The sequence below is a fragment of the Ascaphus truei genome, unplaced genomic scaffold, assembly GCF_040206685.1.
Source record: "Ascaphus truei isolate aAscTru1 unplaced genomic scaffold, aAscTru1.hap1 HAP1_SCAFFOLD_694, whole genome shotgun sequence".
Classification (NCBI taxonomy): domain Eukaryota; kingdom Metazoa; phylum Chordata; class Amphibia; order Anura; family Ascaphidae; genus Ascaphus; species Ascaphus truei.
The window spans coordinates 37,041-56,519 of record NW_027457028.1 but is presented as its reverse complement, the minus strand read 5'-3'; the positions used below and the strand labels follow the sequence as shown (position 1 = coordinate 56,519).

Here is a 19,479-nt window from a genome sequence, read left to right as displayed (position 1 = left end):
CTCCCTCTTCCCCCCTCCTCCCTCTTCCCCCCTCCTCCCTCTTCCCCCCATTCTCTTCCCTCCTCTTCCCCCCCCACTCTCTTCCCTCCTCTTCCCCCCCCACTCTCTTCCCTCCTCTTCCCCCCCCCACTCTCTTCCCTCCTCTTCCCCCCCCACTCTCTTCCTCCTCTTCCCCCCCCACTCTCTTCCCTCCTTTTCCCCCCCACTCTCTTCCTCCTCTTCCCCCCGTCTTCACTCCTCTTTCTCCCCTCCCATCTTCCCTCCTCTTTCTCTATCCCTCCTATTTCTCTCCCCCACTCTCTTCCCTCCTTTCTCCCCCCCACTCTCTTCCCTCCTTTCTCCCCCCACTCTCTTCCCTCCTCTTCCCCTCCACTCTCTTCCCTCCTCTTTTCTCCCCCCACAGTCTTCACTCCTCTTTCTCCCCTCCCATCTTCCCTCCTCTTTCTCTCCCCCACTCTCTTCCCCCCCACTCTCTTCCCTCCTAACTCCCTCCCCCACTCCTCTTTCTCCCCCCCCATCTTCCCTCCTCTTTCGCCCCCCACACACTCTTCCCTCCTCTTTCTCCCCTCCACTCTCTTCCGTCCTGTTTTTCTATCCCCCATTCTCTTCCTTCCTCTTCCCCCACTCTCTTCCTTCCTAACTCCCACCCCACTCTCTTCCCTCCTCTTTCACCCCCCACTCTCTTCTCACCTCTCTCTTCCCCCCTCCACTCTCTTCCCCCCTCACTTTCTCCACTCCTGTTTCTCCCCCCCCTACTCTTCCCCTCCACTCATCCCATCCACACTCTCTCCCCCTTCCCCAAACTCATCCCCTCCACACTCTCTCCCCCACCACTCTCCCCGTCCCCTTCTCCTCCCACACTCTCTGTCCCCCCAACCACTCTCTCTACCTTCCCACTCTCCCCCCCCTTCCCTTCCCACTCTCTCCCCCCTTCCCACTCTCTCCCCCTTCCCTTCCCACTCTCTCCCCCCTTCCCCTCTCACACTCTCTCTTCCCCCCACACTCTCTCCCCTCCCCTTTCCCCTCCCACACTCTCTCCCCCCCCACACTCTCTCTCCCCCTTTCCCCTCCCACTCTCTTCCCCCCTCTTCCCCCTCTCTTCCCTCCCCCACTCTCTTCCCTCCTCTTCCCCCCCCCACTCTCTTCCCTCCTCTTCCCCCCCACTCTCTTCCCCCCCACTCTCTTCCCCCCCCCACTCTCTCCCCCCCACTCTCTTCCCCCCCCCACTCTCTTCCCCCCCCACTCTCTTCCCCCCCACTCTCTCCCCCCCCGACTCTCTCCCCCCCCGACTCTCCCCCCCCCACACTCTCTCCCCCCCACTCTCTTCCCCCCCCCACTCTCTTCCCCCCCCACTCTCTCCCCTCCCCACTCTCTCCCCCCCCACTCTCTCCCCCCCACTCTCTCCCCCCCCACTCTCTCCCCCCCACTCTCTCCCCCCCCACTCTCTCCCCCCCCACTCTCTCCCCCCCCACTCTCTTCCCTCCTCTTCCACCCCCCCACTCTCTTCCCTCCTCTTCCCCCCTCCTCCCTCTTCCCCCCCCCTCCTCTTCCCCCCCCTCCTCCCTCTTCCCCCCCCTCCTCCCTCTTCCCCCCCCTCCCTCTTCCCCCCCCCTCCTCCCTCTTCCCCCCACTCCCTCTTCCCCCCCACTCCCTCTTCCCCCCCACTCCCTCTTCCCCCCCACTCCCTCTTCCCCCCCACTCCCTCTTCCCCCCCACTCCCTCTTCCCCCCCACTCTCTTCCCTCCTCTTCCCCCCCACTCTCTTCCCTCCTCTTCCCCCCCACTCTCTTCCCTCCTCTTCCCCCCCACTCTCTTCCCTCCTCTTCCCCCCCACTCTCTTCCCTCCTCTTCCCCCCCACTCTCTTCCCTCCTCTTCCCCCCCCCTCTCTTCCCTCCTCTTCCCCCCCCCTCTCTTCCCTCCTCTTCCCCCCCCCTCTCTTCCCTCCTCTTCCCCCCCCACTCTCTTCCCTCCTCTTCCCCCCCCCCACTCTCTTCCCTCCTCTTCCCCCCCACTCTCTTCCCTCCTCTTCCCCCCCCTCCCTCTTCCCCCCCTCCTCCCTCTTCCCCCCCCCTCCTCCCTCTCCCCCCCCTCCTCCCTCTTCCCCCCCCTCCTCCCTCTCCCCCCCCCTCCTCCCTCTTCCCCCCCTCCTCCCTCTTCCCCCCCTCCTCCCTCTTCCCCCCCTCCTCCCTCTTCCCCCCCATCTCCCTCTTCCCCCCCATTCTCTTCCCTCCTCTTCCCCCCCACTCTCTTCCCTCCTCTTCCCCCCCACTCTCTTCCCTCCTCTTCCCCCCCCACTCTCTTCCCTCCTCTTCCCCCCCCACTCTCTTCCCTCCTCTTCCCCCCCCCACTCTCTTCCCTCCTCTTCCCCCCCCACTCTCTTCCCTCCTCTTCCCCCCCCACTCTCTTCCCTCCTCTTCCCCCCACTCTCTTCCCTCCTCTTCCCCCCCACTCTCTTCCCTCCTCTTCCCCCCCCACTCTCTTCCCTCCTCTTCCCCCCCACTCTCTTCCCTCCTCTTCCCCCCGTCTTCACTCCTCTTTCTCCCCTCCCATCTTCCCTCCTCTTTCTCTATCCCTCCTATTTCTCTCCCCCACTCTCTTCCCTCCTTTCTCCCCCCCACTCTCTCCCCCCCACTCTCTTCCCTCATTTCTCCCCCCACTCTCTTCCTCCTCTTCCCCTCCACTCTCTTCCCTCCTCTTTTCTCCCCCCCACAGTCTTCACTCCTCTTTCTCCCCTCCCATCTTCCCTCCTCTTTCTCTCCCCCACTCTCTTCCCCCCACTCTCTTCCCTCCTAACTCCCTCCCCCACACCTCTTTCTCCCCCCCCAATCTTCCCTCCTCTTTCTCCCCCACCACTCTCCCCCGTCCCCTTCTCCTCCCACACTCTCTGTCCCCCCAACCACTCTCTCTCCCTTCCCACTCTCCCCCCCTTCCCACTCTCCCCCCCTTCCCACTCTCCCCCCCTTCCCTTCCCACTCTCTCCCCCCTTCCCCTCTCACACTCTCTCTTCCCCCCACACTTTCTCCCCTCCCCTTCCCCTCCCACACTCTCTCTACCCCTTTCCCCTCCCACTCTCTCTCTCCCCCTTTCCCCACCCACTCTCTCTCCCCCCTTTCCCCTCCCACTCTCTCTCCCCCTTTCCCTCCCACACACTCTCTCCCCCCCCACTCTCTCCCCCCCACACTCTCTCTCCCCCCTTTCCCCTCCCACTCTCTCTCCCCCTTTCCCCTCCCACTCTCTCTCCCCCTTTCCCCTCCCACTCTCTCTCCCCCCCTTTCCCCTCTCACTCTCTCTCCCCCCCTTTCCCCTCCCACTCTCTCTCCCCCTTTCCCCTCCCACACACTCTCTCTCCCCCCCTTCCTCTCCCACACTCTCTCTCCCCCCTTCCCTTCCCACTCTCCCCCCTTCCCTTCCCACTCTCTCCCCCCCTTTCCCCTCCCACTCTCTCTCCCCCTTTCCCTTCCCACACACTCTCTCTCCCCCCCTTCCTCTCCCACACTCTCTCTCCCCCCTTCCCTTCCCACTCTCCCCCCCTTCCCTTCCACTCTCTCCCCCCCTTCCCTTCCCACTCTCTCCCCCCCTTCCCTTCCCACTCTCCCCCCCTTCCCTTCCCACTCTCCCCTTCCCTTCCCACTCTCCCCCTTCCCTTCCCACTCTCCCCCTTCCCTTCCCACTCTCCCCCTTCCCTTCCCACTCTCCCCCTTCCCTTCCCACTCTCCACCCTTCCCTTCCCACTCTCCCCCCTTCCCTTCCCACTCTCCCCCCTTCCCTTCCCACTCTCCCCCTTCCCTTCCCACTCTCCCCCTTCCCTTCCCACTCTCCCCCTTCCCTTCCCACTCTCCCCCCTTCCCTTCCCACTCTCCCCCCTTCCCTTCCCACTCTCCCCCCTTCCCTTCCCACTCTCCCCCCTTCCCTTCCCACTGTCTCCCCCTTCCCTTCCCACTGTCTCCCCTTCCCTTCCCACTGTCTCCCCTTCCCTTCCCACTGTCTCCCCTTCCCTTCCCACTGTCTCCCCCCGTTCCCTTCCCACTCTCCCCCCGTTCCCACTCTCCCCCCGTTCCCACTCTCCCCCCGTTCCCACTCTCCCCCCATTCCCTTCCCATTCTCTCCCCCCTTCCCACTCTCTCCCCCCCTTCCCTTCCCACTCTCTCCCCCCCTTCCCTTCCCACTCTCCCCCCTTCCCACTCTCCCCCGTTCCCTTCCCACTCTCCCCCCCTTCCCTTCCCACTCTCTCCCCCCTTCCCTTCCCACTCTCTCCCCCCCCTTCCCTTCCCACTCTCCCCCCCTTCCCTTCCCACTCTCCCCCCCTTCCCTTCCCACTCTCCCCCCCTTCCCTTCCCACTCTCCCCCCCTTCCCTTCCACTCTCCCCCCCTTCCCTTCCCACTCTCCCCCCCTTCCCTTCCCACTCTCCCCCCCTTCCCTTCCCACTCTCCCCCCCTTCCCTTCCCACTCTCCCCCCCTTCCCTTCCCACTCTCCCCCCCTTCCCTTCCCACTCTCCCCCCTTCCCTTCCCACTCTCCCCCCCCTTCCCTTCCCACTCTCTCCCCCTTCCCTTCCACTCTCTCCCCCCCTTCCCTTCCCACTCTCCCCCCCTTCCCTTCCCACTCTCTCCCCTCTTCCCTTCCCACTCTCTCCCTCTTCCCACTCTCCCCCCCTTCCCACTCTCCCCCCTTCCCACTCCCCCCTTCCCACTCTCCCCTTCCCACTCTCCCCCCCTTCCCTTCCCACTCTCCCCCCCCTTCCCTTCCCACTCTCCCCCCCTTCCCTTCCCACTCTCCCCCCTTCCCTTCCCACTCTCCCCCCCTTCCCTTCCCACTCTCCCCCCTTCCCTTCCCACTCTCCCCCCCTTCCCTTCCCACTCTCTCCCCCTTCCCTTCCCACTCTCTCCCCCCCTTCCCTTCCCACTCTCTCCCCCCCTTCCCTTCCCACTCTCTCCCCTCTTCCCTTCCCACTCTCTCCCCTCTTCCCTTCCCACTCTCCCCCCTTCCCACTCTCCCCCCTTCCCACTCTCCCCCCTTCCCACTCTCCCCTTCCCACTCTCCCCCTTCCCTTCCCACTCTCCCCCTTCCCTTCCCACTCTCCCCCTTCCCTTCCCACTCTCCCCCTTCCCTTCCCACTCTCCCCCTTCCCTTCCCACTCTCCCCCTTCCCTTCCCACTCTCCCCCTTCCCTTCCCACTCTCCCCCCTTCCCTTCCCACTCTCCCCTTCCCTTCCCACTCTCCCCCTTCCCTTCCCACTCTCCCCCTTCCCTTCCCACTCTCCCCCTTCCCTTCCCACTCTCCCCCTTCCCTTCCCACTCTCCCCCTTCCTTCCCACTCTCCCCCTTCCCTTCCCACTGTCTCCCCCCGTTCCCTTCCACTCTCCCCCCGTTCCCACTCTCCCCCCCTCCCTTCCCACTCTCTCCCCCCTTCCCACTCTCTCCCCCCTTCCCTTCCCACTCTCTCCCCCCTTCCCTTCCTACTCCCTCCCCCCTTCCTTCCTACTCCTTCCCCCTTCCCTTCCCACTCCCTCCCCCTTCCCTTCCCACTCTCTCCCCCCCTTCCCTTCCCACTCTCTCCCCTCTTCCCTTCCCACTCTCTCCCCTCTTCCCTTCCCACTCTCCCCCCTTCCCACTCTCCCCCCTTCCCACTCTCCCCCCTTCCCACTCTCCCCCTTCCCTTCCCACTCTCCCCCTTCCCTTCCCACTCTCCCCCTTCCCTTCCCACTCTCCCCCTTCCCTTCCCACTCCTCCCCCTTCCCTTCCCACTCTCCCCCTTCCCTTCCCACTCTCCCCCTTCCCTTCCCACTCTCCCCCTTCCCTTCCCACTCTCCCCCTTCCCTTCCCACTCTCCCCCTTCCCTTCCCACTGTCTCCCCCCGTTCCCTTCCCACTCTCCCCCCGTTCCCACTCTCCCCCCTTCCCTTCCCACTCTCTCCCCCCTTCCCACTCTCTCCCCCCTTCCCTTCCCACTCTCTCCCCCCTTCCCTCCCCCCTTCCCTTCCTACTCCCTCCCCCCTTCCCTTCCTACTCCTTCCCCCCTTCCCTTCCCACTCCCTCCCCCTTCCCTTCCCACTCTCTCCCCCCCTTCCCATCCCACTCTCTCCCCCCCTTCCCATCCCACTCTCTCCCCCCTTCCCTTCCCACTCTCTCCCCCCCTTCCCTTCCCACTCCCTCCCCCCTTCCCTTCCCACTCCCTCCCCCCTTCCCTTCCCACTCCCTCCCCCCTTCCCTTCCCACTCCCTCCCCCCTTCCCTTCCCACTCCCTCCCCCCTTCCCTTCCCACTCCCTCCCCCCTTCCCTTCCCACTCCCTCCGCCTTCCCTTCCCACTCTCTCTCCCCTTCCCTTCCCACTCTCTCCCCCCTTCCCTTCCCACTCTCTCCCCCCTTCCCTTCCCACTCTCTCCCCCCTTCCCTTCCCACTCTCTCCCCCCTTCCCTTCCCACTCTCTCCCCCCTTCCCTTCCCACTCTCTCCCCCCTTCCCTTCCCACTCTCTCCCCCCCCTTTCCCTTCCCACTCTCTCTCCCCCCCTTTCCCTTCCCACTCTCTCTCCCCCCCTTTCCCCTCCCACTCTCTCTCCCCCCCTTTCCCCTCCCACTCTCTCTCCCCCCCTTTCCCCTCCCACACACTCTCTCTCCCCCTTTCCCCTCCCACACTCTCTCTCTCCCACTTTCCCCTCCCACACACTCTCTCTCTCCCCTTGCCCTCCCAAACACTCTCTCCCCTTTCCCCTCCCACACTCTCTCTCTCCCCCCTTTCCCCTCCCACACTCTCTCTCTCCCCTTTCCCCTCCCAAACACTCTCTCCCCTTCCCCTCCCAAGCACTCTCCCACCCCTTCCCCTCCCAAACACTCTCCCCCCCTTCCCCTCCCAAACACTCTCCCCCCATCCCCTCCCAAACACTCTCCCCCCTTCCCCTCCCAAACACTCTCCCCCCCTTCCCCTCCCAAACACTCTCCCCCCATCCCCTCCCAAACACTCTCCCCCTTCCCCTCCCAAACACTCTCCCCCCTTCCCCCTCCACCCTCTCTCTCCCCCCTTCCCCCTCCCTCTACCCCCTTCCCCCTCCCTCTACCCTCTCTCTCCCCCCTGCCCCTCGCACTCTCTCTCCCCCCTGCCCCTCACTCTCTCTCCTTCCTTCCCCTCCCACACTCTCTCCCCCCTTCCCCTCCCACTCTCTCTCCCCCTTCCCCTCCCACTCTCTCCCCTTCCCCTCTCAAACACTCTCTCCCCTTCCCCTCCCAAACTCTCTCTCCTCCTTCCCCTCCCAAACTCTCTCTCCTCCTTCCCCTCCCCCTCTCCCCCCTTCCCTTCCCATAGCCTCCCACCTTTCCCACACTCTTCCCCTCCATTCTCCCCCCCTCTTCCATCCTGTCTTTCTCCCCCCCACTCTTCCCTCATGTCTTTCTCCCCTCCCTCTATTCCCTCCTGACTTTCTCCCCCCCCCCCCCCAATATCTCTTCTTTACCACACTCTTCCATCCTCTCCAAATCGCCTCTTTCCCATATTCCCACCTATCTCCCCTGCCTCTCTTCTTTCGCCTCCTCCCTCCCACTCTCTTCCCTCCTCTATCCCCTATCCTTTCCTCCTCTCCCGTGTCTCATACCCCCCTCTACGGTGTCTCACCCGCCCTCTTCTCTCCTATCTGTCTCCACTCTCATCCCGCCTGTCCCTCGCCCCCTCTCTCTCTCTCTGGTTTTTATGAATGGAGCCTCATCAGTATGCGGAGTAAAGCTGCTTCTTGCCTACTTCTGATTGGCTGCTGGGCTCCCCCTGACGTCAGGGAAGGCGTGGCCTGGCATCTGCAAAGTGACCTCTTCAGTCATCAGAAAGAAGTACTTATTCAAGAAACAGCAGCATCACCTGCACCCTGCACTGCCCCTACACCCCCCACACTCACTGCACTGCCCCATCACAATCCCTGCACTGCCCCTACACCCCCCACACTCACTGCACTGCCCCATCACAATCCCTGCACTGCACCCTGCACTGCCCCTACACCCTCCACACTCACTGCACTGCCCATCACAATCCCTGCACTGTACCCTGCACTGCCCCTACACCCTCCACACTCACTGCACTGCCCCATCACAATCCCTGCACTGCACCCTGCACTGCCCCTACACCCCCCACACTCACTGCCCCATCACTGCACCCTGCACTGCCCCTACACCCTCCACACTCACTGCACTGCCTCCTGCACTCACTGTACTGCCCCTTCACAATCCCTGCACCCTCACTGCACTGCCCCATCACAATCCCTGCACTGCACCCTGCACTACCCCTACACCACCCCTGCACTGCCCCTACACTCTGACTGCCCCATGCACACTCACCGCACCTGCACCCTGCTGGGCCCTCTCTGTGTGTGAATGAGTGAGATTCATTCCGGCCACTTCACTCCAGGTAAGAAGAAAGCTCCAGGTGAGGGCGAGCATGTGTGTGTATATACGCGAGTGCGCACGTGTGACTATATATGTGTTTATATGTGTGTGTGAACATGTGTGTATATACATGTACAGTATGCATGTATAAATGAGCGCATGCTTTCGTATTTATGTGCACATCTGTGTTAATGCATATTCTATACATTATTAGAGATCAATATGCCAATACACCACATAATTGCATATTTCTGTATGTATAGGTTTATACACCGAGGAACACGACATAACTACGGTATGTCCCGTAGCTGCTCCATGGCGCGCGTTTGCTGACACACGGTCTCTGTGTGTGGGCTGCAGACAATGATATCCCACAGTCTTATGGAGAAGCGATTCGGAGATTATTATAAAATAATATGTACAATTTTATTTCCAAGGCAACAATAATGTACGCAGTGCTTTACAGACGTACAGTACTGGGAAAAGAAAGTACAAGTAATGGGAATAAGAGCAGAACACAAGGCACAGGGTGCCCCTGTCGCATAGAGCTTACCATCTAAGTAGCATGCACTCACACTGCAAAAGGGGAACCTGTTCACTCATATAGCACTGAGTGTCCACAGCGCTGGGCATAGCACCTTTGCATGCACAGGTCCCTATCCTGAAGGGCTGACAATCTGATGTTGGTGCCTGCGGCACAGGGAGATAAAGTGACTTGCAGAAGGTCACACTAGCACCACTTCAAAGGCAGGGCTTTACCTTACTATCTGCTGTCTCACTGCGGTGTCACATTCCCATGTCTTGGAGTTGCCTCCAGCTCACGTGTCCCATCCCCGCAGGTCAATACACGTCATGAACATGTCCCATGCGCTCCGGGGCTGGCGGCTTCGGGCGAATAACGAGAGCGGAGGAGTGGAACTGCTGTCCCGGGAGCAGCCCCCTCGCCTGAACCCGTGGGACGTGGCGCTGTGCGCGTCGGGAGCGCTCATCGCCAGCGAGAACGCCGTCGTGCTGGGGGTCATCCTCTCCAAGTCCACGCTGCGAGCACCCGTCTTCCTGCTCATCGGGAGCCTGGCCGCGTCCGATCTCCTCTCCGGCCTCGGCCTCATCCTGCGCTTCGCTTTTGTTTGCTGGCCCCCCTCGGAGTCCTTCAGCCTCCTGACCGCGGGTCTCCTGGTCACCTCCTTCACCGCCAGCATCTGCAGCCTTCTGTCCATCACCGTTGACCGCTACCTATCCCTCTACAACGCCCTCACGTACTATTCCCACCGGACGTTGTTTCGTACCTACATCATGCTGGCCCTCAGCTGGGTGGTGGCTGCAGGTTTCGGAGTGCTGCCCGCTCTGGGCTGGCACTGCCTACAGTGGACACCTGGCTGTAGCATCATACGCCCCCTTACCAAGGGCAACCTTGTTGCCCTCTCTGGGTGCTTCTTCATGGTCTTTGGGGTCATGTTGCTGCTCTACGCGCAGATCTGCAAGATAGTCTGCAAGCACGCCCAGGAGATAGCCATGCAACGCCACCACCTGCCCGCCAACCACTACGTCACTACCACGAAGGGCGTCTCCACCTTGGCCTTCATGCTGGGCACTTTCGCAACTTGCTGGCTACCGTTCGCCATCTACTGCCTGTTGGGGGACCACACGTACCCCTCATGGTATACTTATGCAACCGTGCTCCCCGCTGCCTACAACTCCATGATCAACCCCATTATATACGCCTACCGCAACCAGGACATACGGAAGGTTCTGTGGGGCGCTTGCTGCAGGTCACCCAAAAAACACTTTGGCTCCAGGTGCCCTAGCGATGTGTAACTTCCGCTGTCATATTAAGTTTTTAACCAAGCAGCATTTATTGTCAAAAAGGGAGAACGTTGATTTATTTTTCCTTATTGGGTTTATCCCAGCAAATGGATCAGTTACTGAGTATATAGCTATAATATCCTCCAATGCCCGCCAGACCTTCTCCATCACCTCTCCCTTCCTCGCTCATGTTATACACCTAAAAACCTTTGCGTGACGTCTCTCACCAATACTGTATATATATTATTTATGGACTGTGATTTTCATACACATCTGCTCAGGTTGTAATGCTGCTCCCCCTGGTGCTCATTGGGGAGAATGCAGCCCAAAATGAGTTATGAAGCTGTGAATGCTCTTAGTGATGTATGTTAAGGGGATAATGCTGGAGGTTGCCTACATGCCACGGCTGTGGGTGGTGCTGTAAACGGGGAATAAACCTGCACTTTCAACTAAAATCTTGTTTGAGGTGATTGCAGAAGCCGTGAAATGTGTGACCCCTCCCAGTGCAGGGTGAGAGGTGACAGAGGGGACAGCCTGACCCTCCCAGTGCAGGGTGAGAGGGGACAGACGGGACAGCCAGCCCCTCCCAGTGCAGGGTGAGAGGGGACAGCCTGACCCTCCGGGTGCAGGGTGAGAGGTGACAGAGGAGACAGCCTGCCCCTCCCAGTGCAGGGTGAGAGGTGACAGCCTGCCCATCCCAGTGCAGGGTGAGAGGTGACAGCCTGCCCCTCCCAGTGCAGGGTGAGAGGTGACAGAGGGGACAGCCTGCCCCTCCCAGTGCAGGGTGAGAGGTGACAGAGGGGACAGCCTGCCCCTCCCAGTGCAGGGTGAGAGGTGACAGAGGGGACAGCGTGGCCCTTTCTCAGTCTATGACATTTGGCCGCGGCCGTTTCGCCACAACCAAATGATTACCGGCACTTGGCCGCGTCACCTCGCCGCCAGGAAACTCATCCGCCTCACCACTAAGGTTACTCCCTGACCTCGCCCTAAAACCCCCTAAAGTTATCCCCCTAACCCAACATACCTTATTGTAGAAGTGGCCGGTGGCGGAGGGTCCTATTCCCTCCCAGTGCAGGGCGAGAGGGGACGGTGTGACCCCCCCCCAGTGCAGGGCGAGAGGGGACAGAGCGTGACCCTCCCAGTGCAGGGTGAGAGGGGACAGCCTGCCCCTCCCAGTGCAGGGTGAGAGGGGACAGCCTGCCCCTCCCAGTGCAGGGTGAGAGGTGACAGAGGGGACAGCCTGACCCTCCCAGTGCAGGGTGAGAGGGGACAGAGGGGACAGCCTGCCCCTCCCAGTGCAGGGTGAGAGGTGACAGCCTGCCCCTCCCAGTGCAGGGTGAGAGGTGACAGCCTGCCCCTCCCAGTGCAGGGTGAGAGGTGACAGAGGGGACAGCCTGCCCCTCCCAGTGCAGGGTGAGAGGGGACAGAGGGGACAGCCTGACCCTCCCAGTGCAGGGTGAGAGGGGACAGCCTGACCCTCCCAGTGCAGGGTGAGAGGTGACAGCCTGCCCCTCCCAGTGCAGGGTAAGAGGTGACAGAGGGGACAGCCTGACCCTCCCAGTGCAGGGTGAGAGGTGACAGAGGGGACAGCCTGCCCCTCCCAGTGCAGGGTGAGAGGTGACAGAGGGGACAGCCTGCCCCTCCCAGTGCAGGGTGTGAGGTGACAGCCTACCCCTCCCAGTGCAGGGTGAGAGGTGACAGAGGGGACAGCCTGACCCTCCCAGTGCAGGGTGAGAGGAGACAGCCTGCCCCTCCCAGTGCAGGGTGAGAGGTGACAGCCTGCCCCTTCCAGTGCAGGGTGAGAGGTGACAGCCTGCCCCTCCCAGTGCAGGGTGAGAGGTGACAGAGGGGACAGCCTGCCCCTCCCAGTGCAGGGTGAGAGGGGACAGAGGGGACAGCCTGGCCCTCCCAGTGCAGGGTGAGAGGTGACAGCCTGCCCCTCCCAGTGCAGGGCGAGAGGGGATAGTGTGACCCCTCCCAGTGCAGGGTGAGAGGGGACAGCCTGACCCTCCGGGTGCAGGGTGAGAGGTGACAGAGGAGACAGCCTGCCCCTCCCAGTGCAGGGTGAGAGGGGACAGCCTGCCCATCCCAGTGCAGGGTGAGAGGTGACAGCCTGCCCCTCCCAGTGCAGGGTGAGAGGTGACAGAGGGGACAGCCTGCCCCTCCCAGTGCAGGGTGAGAGGTGACAGAGGGGACAGCCTGCCCCTCCCAGTGCAGGGTGAGAGGTGACAGAGGGGACAGCGTGGCCCTTTCTCAGTCTATGACATTTGGCCGCGGCCGTTTCGCCACAACCAAATGATTACCGGCACTTGGCCGCGTCACCTCGCCGCCAGGAAACTCATCCGCCTCACCACTAAGGTTACTCCCTGACCTCGCCCTAAAACCCCCTAAAGTTATCCCCCTAACCCAACATACCTTATTGTAGAAGTGGCCGGTGGCGGAGGGTCCTATTCCCTCCCAGTGCAGGGCAAGAGGGGACGGTGTGACCCCCCCCCAGTGCAGGGCGAGAGGGGACAGAGCGTGACCCTCCCAGTGCAGGGTGAGAGGGGACAGCCTGCCCCTCCCAGTGCAGGGTGAGAGGGGACAGCCTGCCCCTCCCAGTGCAGGGTGAGAGGTGACAGAGGGGACAGCCTGACCCTCCCAGTGCAGGGTGAGAGGGGACAGAGGGGACAGCCTGCCCCTCCCAGTGCAGGGTGAGAGGTGACAGCCTGCCCCTCCCAGTGCAGGGTGAGAGGTGACAGCCTGCCCCTCCCAGTGCAGGGTGAGAGGTGACAGAGGGGACAGCCTGCCCCTCCCAGTGCAGGGTGAGAGGGGACAGAGGGGACAGCCTGACCCTCCCAGTGCAGGGTGAGAGGGGACAGCCTGACCCTCCCAGTGCAGGGTGAGAGGTGACAGCCTGCCCCTCCCAGTGCAGGGTAAGAGGTGACAGAGGGGACAGCCTGACCCTCCCAGTGCAGGGTGAGAGGTGACAGAGGGGACAGCCTGCCCCTCCCAGTGCAGGGTGAGAGGTGACAGAGGGGACAGCCTGCCCCTCCCAGTGCAGGGTGTGAGGTGACAGCCTACCCCTCCCAGTGCAGGGTGAGAGGTGACAGAGGGGACAGCCTGACCCTCCCAGTGCAGGGTGAGAGGAGACAGCCTGCCCCTCCCAGTGCAGGGTGAGAGGTGACAGCCTGCCCCTTCCAGTGCAGGGTGAGAGGTGACAGCCTGCCCCTCCCAGTGCAGGGTGAGAGGTGACAGAGGGGACAGCCTGCCCCTCCCAGTGCAGGGTGAGAGGGGACAGAGGGGACAGCCTGGCCCTCCCAGTGCAGGGTGAGAGGTGACAGCCTGCCCCTCCCAGTGCAGGGCGAGAGGGGATAGTGTGACCCCCCCAGTGCAGGGTGAGAGGGGACAGTGTGAACCCCCAGTGCAGGGCGAGAGGGGACAGTGTGACCCCCCCCCCCCCAGTGCAGGGCGAGAGGGGACAGTGTGAACCCCCAGTGCAGGGCGAGAGGGGACAGTGTGACCCCCCCAGTGCAGGGCGAGAGGGGACAGTGTGACCCTCCCAGTGCTGGGCGAGAGGGGATAGTGTGACCCTACCAGTGCAGGGTGAGAGGTGACAGAGGGGACAGCCTGACCCTCCCAGTGCAGGGTGAGAGGTGACAGAGGGGACAGCCTGACCCTCCCAGTGCAGGGTGAGAGGTGACAGAGAGGACAGCCTGACCCTCCCAGTGCAGGGTGAGAGGTGACAGCCTGCCCCTCCCAGTGCAGGGCGAGAGGGGATAGTGTGACCCCCCCCAGTGCAGGGTGAGAGGGGACAGTGTGAACCCCCAGTGCAGGGCGAGAGGGGACAGTGTGACCCCCCCCCCAGTGCAGGGCGAGAGGGGACAGTGTGAACCCCCAGTGCAGGGCGAGAGGGGACAGTGTGACCCCCCCAGTGCAGGGCGAGAGGGGACAGTGTGACCCTCCCAGTGCTGGGCGAGAGGGGATAGTGTGACCCTACCAGTGCAGGGTGAGAGGTGACAGAGGGGACAGCCTGACCCTCCCAGTGCAGGGTGAGAGGTGACAGAGGGGACAGCCTGACCCTCCCAGTGCAGGGTGAGAGGTGACAGAGAGGACAGCCTGACCCTCCCAGTGCAGGGTGAGAGGGGACAGCCTGCCCCTCCCAGTGCAGGGTGAGAGGGGACAGCCTGCCCCTCCCAGTGCAGGGTGAGAGGTGACAGAGGGGACAGCCTGACCCTCCCAGTGCAGGGTGAGAGGGGACAGCCTGACCCTCCCAGTGCAGGGTGAGAGGGGACAGAGGGGACAGCCTGCCCCTCCCAGTGCAGGGGGAGAGGTGAACGCCTGCCCCTCCCAGTGCAGGGTGAGAGGTGACAGCCTGCCCCTCCCAGTGCAGGGTGAGAGGTGACAGAGGGGACAGCCTGCCCCTCCCAGTGCAGGGTGAGAGGGGACAGAGGGGACAGCCTGACCCTCCCAGTGCAGGGTGAGAGGGGACAGCCTGACCCTCCCAGTGCAGGGTGAGAGGTGACAGCCTGCCCCTCCCAGTGCAGGGTGAGAGGTGACAGAGGGGACAGCCTGCCCCTCCCAGTGCAGGGTGAGAGGTGACAGCCTGTCCCTCCCAGTGCAGGGTGAGAGGGGACAGCCTGCCCCTCCCAGTGCAGGGTGAGAGGTGACAGCCTGCCCCTCCAAGTGCAGGGTGAGAGGTGACAGAGGGGACAGCCTGCCCCTCCCAGTGCAGGGTGAGAGGGGACAGCCTGCCCCTCCCAGTGCAGGGTGAGAGGGGACAGCCTGACCCTCCCAGTGCAGGGTGAGAGGTGACAGAGGGGACAGCCTGACCCTCCCAGTGCAGGGTGAGAGGTGACAGAGGGGACAGCCTGCCCCTCCCAGTGCAGGGTGAGAGGGGACAGAGGGGACAGCCTGACCCTCCCAGTGCAGGGTGAGAGGTGACAGAGGGGACAGCCTGGCCCTTTCTCAGTCTATGACATTTCGCCGCGGCCGTTTCGCCACAACCAAATGATTACCGGCACTTGGCCGCGTCACCTCGCCGCCAGGAAACTCATCCGCCTCACCACTAAGGTTACTCCCTGACCTCGCCCTAAAACCCCCTAAAGTTATCCCCCTAACCCAACATACCTTATTGTAGAACTGGCCGGTGGCGGAGGGTCCTATTCCCTCCCAGTGCAGGGCGAGAGGGGACGGTGTGACCCCCCCCCCCCAGTGCAGGGTGAGAGGGGACAGTGTGACCCCCCCAGTGCAGGGCGAGAGGGGACAGTGTGACCCTCCCAGTGCTGGGCGAGAGGGGATAGTGTGACCCTACCAGTGCAGGGTGAGAGATGACAGAGGGGACAGCCTGACCCTCCCAGTGCAGGGTGAGAGGGGACAGCCTGCCCCTCCCAGTGCAGTGTGAGAGGTGACAGATGGGACAGCCTGACCCTCCCAGTGCAGGGTGAGGGGACAGCCTGACCCTCCCAGTGCAGGGTGAGAGGTGACAGCCTGCCCCTCCCAGTGCAGGGTGAGAGGTGACAGTCTGCCCCTCCCAGTGCAGGGTGAGATGTGACAGAGGGGACAGCCTGCCCCTCCCAGTGCAGGGTGAGAGGTGACAGCCTGACCCTCCCAGTGCAGGGTGAGAGGTGACAGAGGGGACAGCCTGCCCCTCCCAGTGCAGGGTGAGGTGACAGCCTACCCCTCCCAGTGCAGGGTGAGAGGTGACAGAGGGCACAGCCTGACCCTCCCAGTGCAGGGTGAGAGGTGACAGCCTGACCCTCCCAGTGCATGGTGAGAGGTGACAGAGGGGACAGCCTGCCCCTCCCAGTGCAGGGTGAGAGGTGACAGAGGGCACAGCCTGCCCCTCCCAGTGCAGGGTGAGGTGACAGCCTACCCCTCCCAGTGCAGGGTGAGAGGTGACAGCCTGACCCTCCCAGTGCACGGTGAGAGGTGACAGAGGGGACAGCCTGCCCCTCCCAGTGCAGGGTGAGAGGTGACAGCCTGCCCCTCCCAGTGCAGGGTGAGAGGTGACAGCCTGTCCCTCCCAGTGCAGGGTGAGAGGGGACAGCCTGCCCCTCCCAGTGCAGGGTGAGGTGACAGAGGGGACAGCCTGCCCCTCCCAGTGCAGGGTGAGAGGTGACAGAGGGGACAGCCTGACCCTCCCAGTTCAGGGTGAGAGGTGACAGAGGGGACAGCCTGCCCCTCCCAGTGCAGGGTGAGGTGACAGCCTGCCCCTCCCAGTGCAGGGTGAGAGGTGACAGCCTGACCCTCCCAGTGCAGGGTGAGAGGTGACAGAGGGGACAGCCTGCCCCTCCCAGTGCAGGGTGAGAGGTGACAGAGGGGACAGCCTGCCCCTCCCAGTGCAGGGTGAAAGGTGACAGCCTGCCCCTCCCAGTGCAGGGTGAGAGGTGACAGCCTGCCCCTCCCAGTGCAGGGTGAGAGGTGACAGCCTGCCCCTCCCAGTGCAGGGTGAGAGGTGACAGCCTGTCCCTCCCAGTGCAGGGTGAGAGGTGACAGCCTGCCCCTCCCAGTGCAGGGTGAGAGGTGACAGCCTGCCCCTCCCAGTGCAGGGTGAGAGGTGACAGAGGGGACAGCCTGCCCCTCCCAGTGCAGGGTGAGAGGTGACAGAGGTGACAGCCTGCCCCTCCCAGTGCAGGGTGAGGTGACAGCCTACCCCTCCCAGTGCAGGGTGAGAGGTGACAGAGGGCACAGCCTGCCCCTCCCAGTGCAGGGTGAGAGGTGACAGCCTGCCCCTCCCAGTGCAGGGTGAGAGGTGACAGCCTGCCCCTCCCAGTGCAGGGTGAGAGGTGACAGAGGGGACAGCCTGCCCCTCCCAGTGCAGGGTGAGAGGTGACAGAGGGGACAGCCTGCCCCTCCCAGTGCAGGGTGAGAGGTGACAGAGGGGACAGCCTGACCCTCCCAGTGCAGGGTGAGAGGGGACAGCCTGCCCCTCCCAGTGCAGGGTGAGAGGTGACAGCCTGACACTCCCAGTGCAGGGTGAGAGGTGACATGCAGGGTGAGAGGGAACAGCCTGCCCCTCCCAGTGCAGGGTGAGAGGTGACAGAGGGGACAGCCTGCCCCTCCCAGTGCAGGGTGAGAGGTGACAGAGGGGACAGCGTGGCCCTTTCTCAGTCTATGACATTTCGCCGCGGCCGTTTCGCCACAACCAAATGATTACCGGCACTTGGCCGCGTCACCTCGCCGCCAGGAAACTCATCCGCCTCACCACTAAGGTTACTCCCTGACCTCGCCCTAAAACCCCCTAAAGTTATCCCCCTAACCCAACATACCTTATTGTAGAACTGGCCGGTGGCGGAGGGTCCTATTCCCTCCCAGTGCAGGGCGAGAGGGGACGGTGTGACCCCCCCAGTGCAGGGTGAGAGGGGACGGTGTGACCCCCCCAGTGCAGGGTGAGAGGGGACAGTGTGACCCCCCCCCCAGTGCAGGGCGAGAGGGGATAGTGTGACCCTCGCAGTGCAGGGTGAGAGGGGACAGTGTGACCCCCCCCAGTGCAGGGTGAGAGGGGACAGTGACTCCTCCTAGTGCAGGGCGAGAGGGGACAGTGTGACCCCCTCCCCCCCCGAGTGCAGAGCGAGAGGGGACAGTGTGACCCCCCCCCAGTGCAGGGTGAGAGGGGACAGTGTGACCCTCCCAGTGGAGGGTGAGAGGGGACAGTGTGATCCTCCCAGTGCAGGGTCAGAGGGGACAGTGAGACCCTCCCAGTGCAGGGTGAGAGGGGATAGTGAGACCCTCCCAGTGCAGGGTGAGAGGGGATAGTGAGACCCTCCCAGTGCAGGGTGAGAGGGGATAGTGAGACCCTCCCAGTGCAGGGTGAGAGGGGACAGTGTGAACCCCCAGTGCAGGGCGAGAGGGGACAGTGTGACCCCCCCAGTGCAGGGCGAGAGGGGACAGTGTGAACCCCCAGTGCAGGGCGAGAGGGGACAGTGTGACCCCCCCAGTGCAGGGCGAGAGGGGACAGTGTGACCCTCCCAGTGCTGGGCGAGAGGGGATAGTGTGACCCTACCAGTGCAGGGTGAGAGGTGACAGAGGGGACAGCCTGACCCTCCCAGTGCAGGGTGAGAGGTGACAGAGGGGACAGCCTGACCCTCCCAGTGCAGGGTGAGAGGTGACAGAGAGGACAGCCTGACCCTCCCAGTGCAGGGTGAGAGGTGACAGAGCGTGACCCTCCCAGTGCAGGGTGAGAGGGGACAGCCTGCCCCTCCCAGTGCAGGGTGAGAGGGGACAGCCTGCCCCTCCCAGTGCAGGGTGAGGTGACAGAGGGGACAGCCTGCCCCTCCCAGTGCAGGGTGAGAGGTGACAGAGGGGACAGCCTGACCCTCCCAGTTCAGGGTGAGAGGTGACAGAGGGGACAGCCTGCCCCTCCCAGTGCAGGGTGAGGTGACAGCCTGCCCCTCCCAGTGCAGGGTGAGAGGTGACAGCCTGACCCTCCCAGTGCAGGGTGAGAGGTGACAGAGGGGACAGCCTGCCCCTCCCAGTGCAGGGTGAGAGGTGACAGAGGGGACAGCCTGCCCCTCCCAGTGCAGGGTGAAAGGTGACAGCCTGCCCCTCCCAGTGCAGGGTGAGAGGTGACAGCCTGCCCCTCCCAGTGCAGGGTGAGAGGTGACAGCCTGCCCCTCCCAGTGCAGGGTGAGAGGTGACAGCCTGTCCCTCCCAGTGCAGGGTGAGAGGTGAAAGCCTGCCCCTCCCAGTGCAGGGTGAGAGGTGACAGCCTGCCCCTCCCAGTGCAGGGTGAGAGGTGACAGAGGGGACAGCCTGCCCCTCCCAGTGCAGGGTGAGAGGTGACAGAGGTGACAGCCTGCCCCTCCCAGTGCAGGGTGAGGTGACAGCCTACCCCTCCCAGTGCAGGGTGAGAGGTGACAGAGGGCACAGCCTGCCCCTCCCAGTGCAGGGTGAGAGGTGACAGCCTGCCCCTCCCAGTGCAGGGTGAGAGGTGACAGCCTGCCCCTCCCAGTGCAGGGTGAGAGGTGACAGAGGGGACAGCCTGCCCCTCCCAGTGCAGGGTGAGAGGTGACAGAGGGGACAGCCTGCCCCTCCCAGTGCAGGGTGAGAGGTGACAGAGGGGACAGCCTGACCCTCCCAGTGCAGGGTGAGAGGGGACAGCCTGCCCCTCCCAGTGCAGGGTGAGAGGTGACAGCCTGACACTCCCAGTGCAGGGTGAGAGGTGACATGCAGGGTGAGAGGGAACAGCCTGCCCCTCCCAGTGCAGGGTGAGAGGTGACAGAGGGGACAGCCTGCCCCTCCCAGTGCAGGGTGAGAGGTGACAGAGGGGACAGCGTGGCCCTTTCTCAGTCTATGACATTTCGCCGCGGCCGTTTCGCCACAACCAAATGATTACC

General features: G+C 63.4%; 1 protein-coding gene across 1 annotated transcript; it reads left to right on the top strand.

Annotated features, from left to right (window-relative positions):
* The first annotated feature begins 9,152 nt into the window (after positions 1–9,152).
* Positions 9,153–10,598, top strand: LOC142485982 (G-protein coupled receptor 3-like). Its single transcript, XM_075584638.1, has one exon. It carries the CDS (start codon positions 9,212–9,214, stop codon positions 10,172–10,174), a length of 963 nt encoding a protein of 320 aa, XP_075440753.1. The 5' UTR covers positions 9,153–9,211; the 3' UTR covers positions 10,175–10,598.
* Positions 10,599–19,479: the final 8,881 nt, after the last annotated feature.

What these genes read in the sequence shown, in the direction of transcription:
- LOC142485982 (XM_075584638.1), top strand. Translation starts at nt 9,212, where the DNA reads ATGAACATGTCCCATGCGCTCCGGGGCTGGCGGCTTCGGGCGAATAAC.